The 8,374-nt window shown below is 39.8% G+C and overlaps 2 protein-coding genes and 1 pseudogene across 2 annotated transcripts; 1 reads left to right on the top strand and 2 right to left on the bottom strand.

The window, feature by feature from the left end:
* Positions 1 to 2,184: 2,184 nt before the first annotated feature.
* On the bottom strand, positions 2,185 to 2,862 carry LOC136033353 (uncharacterized). The gene is made up of 2 exons (XM_065714144.1): positions 2,795 to 2,862; positions 2,185 to 2,617 (listed from the first exon to the last, which is right to left on the bottom strand). The coding sequence occupies exons 1-2, from the start codon at positions 2,860 to 2,862 to the stop codon at positions 2,185 to 2,187; spliced, it is 501 nt and encodes a 166-aa protein (XP_065570216.1).
* A 1,048-nt stretch (positions 2,863 to 3,910) lies between these two features.
* Positions 3,911 to 4,876, bottom strand: LOC136033351 (craniofacial development protein 2-like). The gene has a single exon (XM_065714143.1). The coding sequence runs from the start codon at positions 4,874 to 4,876 to the stop codon at positions 3,911 to 3,913; it is 966 nt and encodes a 321-aa protein (XP_065570215.1).
* Positions 4,877 to 5,688: 812 nt separating this feature from the next.
* On the top strand, positions 5,689 to 7,029 carry LOC136033350 (translocation protein SEC62-like; annotated as a pseudogene).
* The last annotated feature ends 1,345 nt before the right edge of the window (positions 7,030 to 8,374 follow it).

The raw sequence follows: 8,374 nt of genomic DNA, 5'->3' as shown, positions 1-8,374 counted from the left end.
GCTGGTTGCGTTCAAACCTGCAAGCTATATCACGAAGCAAGTTGATTTTATCTAACAAAAAAACAACTAGTTTTTGAACTTTCTAGGTATTTTTCCAGTTTTGAATTAAAATATTAAAAGTAATGCTCAGGCATTGTAAATATTTTTTGCAGTTAACATAACAACTTTAGGTATTCTGAATTGAACTTAAACATTTTTTTATCTCTTAAACAGATGGTAATGATGCAATTTGGCATCAGCTGATGGTGATTGCAAATGCTAATCGAATTGGGAATTGCAATCTTTTAATTAAAAGGCAGATCAATTAGAATCATGGGAATGCAAGGAATAAGAACAGCCTCGCCCTCAAAAGGCCCTGACAAGATTGTTGCCTCTATTATGTATTCCATTGTTGTTTTTTTTACGGCAAGTCGCGTGCCATTGCAAAGCTTTGGTGGGTTAATATTTCGTAAGAGTATTATTGGTACGCCCATTTTTAGTTGTATCACGTGTGGTGTAAACCCTGGGAGATCCAGGGAATTTAAAATTCAGATGGATAATTAACAGCTTCATTTGGTTCCAGAACTGTGTCGACTGACTTGTAAATGACTGCCTGGTCTCGAACCTTGGTCAAAATAACATTGTTGATTTCGTGGACGTCTCTATTCTTTGCTGCCAGAATCGCTCATTTGCTTAGCCATTTATGATTTTTATAATTGGTTAGAATATTTGGAAATACCTTTTCAACCAATTCATTTTTGGACGTCACTAAATTACAGAATTGTGCAAATAAAACCAATTCTATTCGATCTTACAGGGAAGAGCAACTTTTGTGGAAGTTGCTGATCCAAAGAGTTTTGAACTGTCTGTATTTAGTTCTTCGCTGTTCTTAACCACCTCAGGGGTGTTGTTCCTGGAGAGTTTAAATAGAATCAGATCTAGTTTCGTTCCTTCATTGGGGAACAAAAGGAACACCTTCCTTGGGTCACTTCTTTCTTTAAATACAGTGACAGCTTAAGTTGTATTAGATAGAAATTTATAGATCTTCTGGGAAACATTACTACTACTGCTAACAGCTAGCCGCAGCAGCAAGCTACCTGTGGTCATTATTGTCACCGGGAAGCATAATTGTCTATCTAATATATAGACAGCCTTGTCATCAGGTAACAATGATAATTTTTTATCAAAGGCCTTGTTTTGGTCGAGGAAGATTACCTTGACATGAAAAAGGAAACAATATTTTCGTCCGTCCCTTTGATATGTTTTGCCACAATTGAGATATGAGATAAACCTACTTGGTCATATATAGAGCAATATCTGGTGAAACTCCTGAAATTCTCAGGTTCTCTAGAAAATAAAATTTGGATCAAATATCCCAAAAATTGTGCCAAGCACCATTATTCCCCCCTTCCGGTATATTCTATTAAATAGTTTTTACTTTATAAAAAGAAAAACGTGAATTACCATTTCACATTTTCATAGCAAGCATAACTTTTCATGGAAACCTTTCCCTAGTTTCATGGTTTTGATTGAAAATTTTTGTAATATATTGTATCAAGTTTAATCTGATACAATTTAATGCATTTTTGGGGGAAGGCCAATTCACAAATGGATACATTGCTGTCACAAATGATTTTGCTCTAATTAGCTGGTGTAAGACTAGAATATCACTAAGTTAAGTATTCAATGTGCTTGTTTGTCTCTTTTAAGTAAAAAACAAACCCTGCTGGAACTTTGTTGATATATGAAAATTAATGTGTCTAAATAAAATAGTGTCAATGGGACGATAGTGAAAATTTCGTTAGATGTGACGAGGTGTGTTTTATTTTTCAGACATCCTTGTAATTTTGGGTTTTTAGTTTCCACAAAGCTTATCATCATCGAATCTGAAAACCATTTAGACTAGATAAAACGACAGATATATACCTGCACAAGGAAAGAGAAAAGCTCTATAGATCAGTCAAAATTTTGCAAGCATGATTAGGTTTAAATAATTTTTACAGCCATGCTGACTTTCCATATGAAACAGATTACGTATATTTGTGTACTATTGTGTATATTTCATAGCTTTTAAAGTCATTATTTATTAAGAAGTCCCTTTTCCACTTTTATCTACTTTTTGGGCTATACACTTTTCTAATAATCTGAAAATCTGCTGGCCCTAACTATGGGTTTATTTTTTCAATTGCTTACTTACTTACTTACTTAAGTCCCATCCATCCTCGCGGGACGTTTTGGGGTTACTTCTTTTGACAGGTCATGAAATAGGGCTCGGTACGTTGTTCTATCGTGTACAGTTCGAGTCAACTCAACGATGCGCTTTCGGTCAAAGTTTTCAATACACCTCTTGCTAGGTCTTCCTCGTGGTCGAGATCCGTCAATGGTTCCTTCGAGAGAGATTTTTGGTGGCCGGTCGTGGTCCACTCTCTTGACATGCCCGAGCCATCGCAGTTGTTGTCGTTTGATTTTATTTAGGATTGTTTCGGAAGACTTCGGCCGTCTTCGCACCTCCTCATTGGTCGCATGTTCAGTGTAGGTGATTCTTGCGATGCGACGGAGACATCTCGTCTCAAATGCAAGTAGGTTGCGCTCATTTTCGATCTTCAAGGTCCAGGTCTCAAGCTCAAGCACAGTCAGGCTGTTGAAAAGTTGAACTTTCAGCTGGTTCGACAGGTTTCGACATTTCCAGATATTTGTGAGCCTTTTAAAACTTGAGCTAGCAAGAGCTAGGCGGCGTTTGATGTCGGAGGTATGACAATTGTCCGCTTTGAGAAGACTGCCCAGGTTGACCAATTGGTTGACCGTTTCAACTTACTGGCCGCCGTCAATCGTTATGGAAGGAGTAGCTGCTTGTTTTTGGCGTGACGTGACCATAACTGTCATTTTTTGGCGTTAATTTGCATGCTAAAAGATTTTGTGGCTTCGTTGAGACAGTTTGCTTGTCTTTGGAGATCAGCGGCCTTTGTAGAGAGCCGGTCGATGTCTTCAGCAAAGGCGAGCTTGTTTACTAGGACTCCACCTATTTTGGCTCCATGTTCGTCTGGTATCAGTGACAGAATGGCGTGAAGAAACAGGTTGAACAGGTGGGGCAACAGAATACATCCTTGTAAAACTCCCGAGGATGTTAAGAATGCATCAGAGAGTCCATCAGTGGTGAGTATCCGGCTTCTGGATTGGCTGTATATATTCTCAATAATCGTGACGATTTGGTCGGGGATACCGTAATGTCTTAGGATTTGCCACAGACCTTTCCTCCAGATTAAATCGAAGGCTTGCCGAAAGTCAATAAAGAGATGATATAGGTCTCTGTTGAACTAGACAAAACGTTCCATGAGCTGACGAACGGTGAAGATTTGGTCAGTGGTCGATCGTCCAAGTCGGAAGCCAGCTTGGTATTCACCCAGAACGGAGGCTGTAATTGCTTGGATTCTACGTAGGAGAATTTTGGTCAGTGGTGGTAGTTCTCACACTCTCTTCTTGAGCCTTTTTTGTGAATTGGGACTACTGCTGCATTACACCATAGCTGTGGGACGTGGCCTGTCGACCATACGGCTGACACAACTTTGTGGTACAATTTGACGACGTCCTCTGAGTCAATGTTAATTAGTTCAGCAGTGATACCGTCCGGTCCTGGGGCCTTCCCTCGTTTCAGGGATCTTATCGCTGCCTCAGTTTCTGATTTTAAGAGTGGTGGTTGAGGTTCTCGATCATTAATGGGGAAGGAGTTTAGGACGCTGGGATCGGCAATGATCTGCGGATTTAATTTATCTTCAAAATATTCCTTCCATCGTTCGGGTTTCATTTTTGCGTCGTTGATGGGATTCTTTTGTTTGTCTAGGATTGCTGTGGAGATGGGATCTTTCCTGCTAGACAGTCCACGAACTGTTTTGAAGAGTTTTTGACCGTTTCTGTTCCTAAGCTGGGTTTCGCATTACTTGCATTTCTCGGTAACATGGTTGCGCAAGGCCTTTCGGACTTCCCTATCAATTCTCCTTTTGAGATATTTATAGGTGTCTCGGCTGCATGGGTCAGCTTCGTTGTTGCAGAGACGCTTTTGGTCACATTGTTGGATTATTTTTTCAGTAATCCACGGCTTTTCGTCTTTCGTTTTCCTTCCAAGGACATCATTTGCTGTCTCCAAAACTGCAGAAGTTGGATGCTCAGTCAGTTGATCAATCTCTTTGACGGTAGTGAGGGAAGTGAAGTTCTCTAGGATAGCTCGGAATTTTGACGATAGGCTGGTGGTATAAGCACCTTTTTTTATGGGGTTGAGAAGCAGCTCTGTCCGGAATCTAGGGATTCTTGTTGTCTTAGGGAGTCGTTTCAGTCTTAGCTTGAGTTTGGACATCAGGAATGAGTGATCTGAATCAAATTCTGCACCAGGAAGGGATACAGTATCCATTATTGAGGACTTCCAGTGTTTAGATATCAGCACATAGTCTATCATGTTTTCAGTTACTCCGTTGGGGGATCTCCAGGTGACCTTACGGCGGTGTCCGTGTTTAAAGGTGCTGTTAGTTATATACATGTCGTTTTCTCTACAGAAACTAATTAGCATTTCACCTCTTCCGTTCAGTCGGCCATGGCCATGCGGTCCCATTACATCTCTCCGATCAATCTGATCGTTGTCCGTGATAGCGTTGAAGTCGCCCATGACGATGAGCATATCTTTCTTTGGTGTTTGGTCGGTGACACTTTGAAGTTGAAAGTAGAACTGTTCACATTCTTTATCGCTTCGAGCAGTGTCAGTAGCATATACCTGGATGATGATAAGGTTTGACACGGATCCCTTTAGTCTAATGGTTACTTTCCTTTCTGATACGGGCGTGGAGGAGATCAGCGCCTTTTTTTGTACTTGGCGAGAGGATGAATCCAACACCCTGTTTGTGAGTGCCATCGTGCGTCCCGAGAGTAGGAGAGAGATTCCACAGATAGTTTCCTCACCGGTTCGGGGGAGGTGTGTCTCAGATAGCCCGACTAAGTCCCACTTGTATCGGTTTAGTTCTCTCAGTAGTAAATCTATTTTTCCTGGGTTGGCTAGAGTCCGGGTGTTGAGTGTTCCTATGTTGAGTACAGTTTTAGTGGAGATGAGTCGCAAGGTAAACTCATCCCGTCCGGGGGTCGTCATAGGCCTATTATGATCGTCGGTTTCCCCGTACGCGGCAGCATGTTCGTCGGCTTCCCGTACGTGGTAGTATGTTCAATATTACTTCCATTCGCCATCATCATCAAATTTCTAGGTTCGTCGGTTTCCCCGGACGCGGTAGTAATTCTGCTTTGATTTATAGAGCCCATAATTCATTTGTTAAAAGGAGAGGTTTCAAGGCTGGTTAAGAGACTGCGGTAAGCCACTCCTCTCCGTCAACTAGCCGTTGTTCGTCCGTCAAAGGCCGTTGTTCTTCCGCCGTTCTTCCTCCTCCGCCTGAATTTATGTCCCCCAGGGGAGGGTATCCCAGTTATATTTTAGGACCCCCAAGGGCTGGGTCTCCCCTTGGTCCTCGCCTCCATCACCACCGGAGGTACCCTGCATATCTGCAAGGGTTTCCCCTATCCGCCACCTGGGGACGCGCTGAGTGGCCTGGGGTGGGCCCCTACTGAGAAGGTGACTCAGTAGGTGACTCAGTAACCTACTGAGTTACTCAGTAACCTACATTTTTCAATTGCACTTAGCACTAATTGAAATATGTTGTGGTCACTCAAAATTTTTGCATGTCTCACCTACTTTGTAAACCATCAAAAGTAATGACACAGATCGCAAAATGGATGAAGAAGAATGTACCCATAAAGCAAACAAAGTTTCTTTACCATCAAGTAGGTTACTTTATTGGGTCGAAAGCAGTTGATGCTCTCGTGGAATCAAAATGTGCTCACGAGAAATAAGAGGGAGCAATTCCAACTACTGATTACCTAGACCTCATGCTACGTTACAAGTTTTTTCATAGAGCAGAAAATAGCCGTCTCCAACGTTCATACAAAAAAAGAAAAGGAAAAAGGAAGATACAAAAGAAGAGACAAAAGTTAAAAAGTAGGGGGAAAAAGAGGATAACAAAGAATTGAAAAGGAGATTTAAAAGTATCAAAATTGAGGCAGAGGAAGAAGAAAAGAAGGGCGAAGACGCAGAAAGCAGTCAAGGAGAAGGAAAACCAAAATAAGGGTATGAGAAGAAAGAGGGAGGAAAAATCCAAACAAAGAAGAGGAATATCCAATTAGACATGCATCTTGAGCAAATTTTCCTTGACTCTTCTGATGCCTACGCATGGATCTACGATCCCATCTTGCTGTGGTATTGGGTCACTAAAACCTTAGTAGTTTTAGCCAATATTGGATTTTGTCTTTTCCACCTTGGTCAACTACGCTGAGGAAGAGAGTCTACTATCTTAGCTTAGCTGGTGCTGGTTTTTTATTGTTTATTCTTGGACTAGCCGTGTTGCAATTTATTTTGTTCTGCTTGATATGGATCGTAAGCTTAGGAAAACATCATTTCTGGTTACTGCCGAATCTAACTAAAGACGTTAGATCTTTTGCCTCTTTTTGGCCACTTTACTAGTATGAATACAAAGGAAAGAGTAAGAGCACGTCAAAAAAGAAAAAGAAGAAAGCAAAGGATTCTGATACAAAAGATGAGAACGATGATGCAGTGGTGTAAGAAGAGGACAAAAATAGCAAGGAATCAAAGCAAAATGTGGGAATAAAAAAGTCAGTGGAAGATATAAAATTTAATAATAAAAATGATTGAGACCGATCAGAAACCGATTCTGAGGGAAGTAGTCATAGTTCACAAATTGGCAATGACTTTGAAATTGTTGACAAAAAAGAGGGAGTCGAAGTCGAATGACCTCCAATCAGATTCTTTATTCCAAATGAAATAATATGATGTCAGTAATATTTCTTTTTTTTGTTTTTCTGTTTTTTTCTGGGTTTTCTTTTCTTTTTCTCTTTTTATTTATTTTTTTTATTCATTTTTTCTTTTCTTTTTATTTTTTGTTATCTTTTTTTAGCACAGACGTACAAACAGACAAACAAACAGTGTAAGAGCTCGTCTTTCTCAAATACATTTATTATTTTTGCTAATGACAACATTCTAAGCACCCAGTAGGATTGAGTCTAATGTCCATGCAAAGGTAATTGAATTTCTAAAAGAATTTTAAGCGGCTTGATGTTAATTGCCGAGCCTTAAATATTGGAAAGTCATGTATTCTCATTTTTTAAGAGTTTTATAGATTTGCTCTGGTTTAAATAAAATACACGTATCGAGGGGTTCCCTTAATAGACCTAGGGACCGATGGATTTGATTCCTAGGCATCTTTCCTTATGAAAATCTTTCTTTCAAGCATCATAAAATAAAATAAGATCTTATGAAAAAAGCCGGCGGGTAATGGTAACACGATATACAACTCCAAGCGAAGCTCCAAGAAAAAATAAATCTTTAAATTATTAAAAACCATGAAAAAGCACAATGAAGTCAACATTTTTAACCGACTAACTACAACAATAATAAAATTTAACTTCTAGGAATCTTAACCAGCGATCCCCTCAAAATAATTATTGATGTTTATTCTCTATACGAAGAACTTTTAGAAATAATTCATAGCGCATGTGATCCCTTTGATGTCAGTTCAATTTACCAACACACCCTCCCACCCACTCGATTAAAACATCTATGCCGTTGCTCCGACAGCTCTCCACACTCGAAATGAAATAGATTATCTTTCCTATATCTAAACATACGGCAAAAGTAGGGGCCGGCCGTCAACCTAAGCTTTCGCAAAAAATTTCGTCTCTTTAATGATCCAAACCATCCCCTCCCCCTTCACCAACAATACATTTTTAAAATGCTTTCTATTCAAACAAAATTCTAAAAAAAGCAGATGCAACTAAGACTTTAGTTCAGGAGTAAAGCCTCAAGGACATAGACTGGTCCCTTTGGACCTCCCTCCAATCTGACACCCTCTCATCCTTTGGGCTTTTTACTTCAATTCAAATCTCGGACAGACCACAAAGGTCCGGCATTTTCTTGGTCAGATTTGGCCACGAGTCTTGTGTACCGTCCTTCAAACTGTCCAAATATGCTGACTTAAAAACCAGAACTCTAGGTAACTTAATTATATTCTCCCAAAATTTCACTATTCTTAATGAATCTATTACCCCGTAATTTAAAAAGCCCAAAATATCATTGGGATCCTTAGAAAACTTAAACACCTATTTCCTGGGTAAATTCTTGGTATCTTGCTGGGCAACCTAGTATAGTCTCATGTTTCATATTTTTCTATTATTTGGATGTCAACTTTTCCCTCGTCTTTGAAGCCACTCTTACAAATTTTGGACAAAGCAAGGAGTCATATATAAGACATTAATCGACCCTTAGTTAAAGCGTTACTTCACTTGAAATTTCTTA

Source organism: Artemia franciscana, chromosome 11 (assembly GCF_032884065.1).
Source record: "Artemia franciscana chromosome 11, ASM3288406v1, whole genome shotgun sequence".
NCBI lineage: Eukaryota > Metazoa > Arthropoda > Branchiopoda > Anostraca > Artemiidae > Artemia > Artemia franciscana.
Note: the sequence above shows the minus strand (reverse complement) of the source record. Positions and strands in the feature narration are given on the sequence as shown.

Bases quoted from the DNA above. Each gene is read 5' to 3' on its own strand.
- LOC136033351 (XM_065714143.1), bottom strand. From the start codon at position 4,876: ATGGCACTCACAAACAGGGTGTTGGATTCATCCTCTCGCCAAGTACAA.
- LOC136033353 (XM_065714144.1), bottom strand. From the start codon at position 2,862: ATGACAGTTATGGTCACGTCACGCCAAAAACAAGCAGCTACTCCTTCC. The intron at 2,618-2,794 runs GTAAGTTGAAAC...ACTTTTCAACAG, and splicing joins ATAACGATTGACGGCGGCCA to CCTGACTGTGCTTGAGCTTG.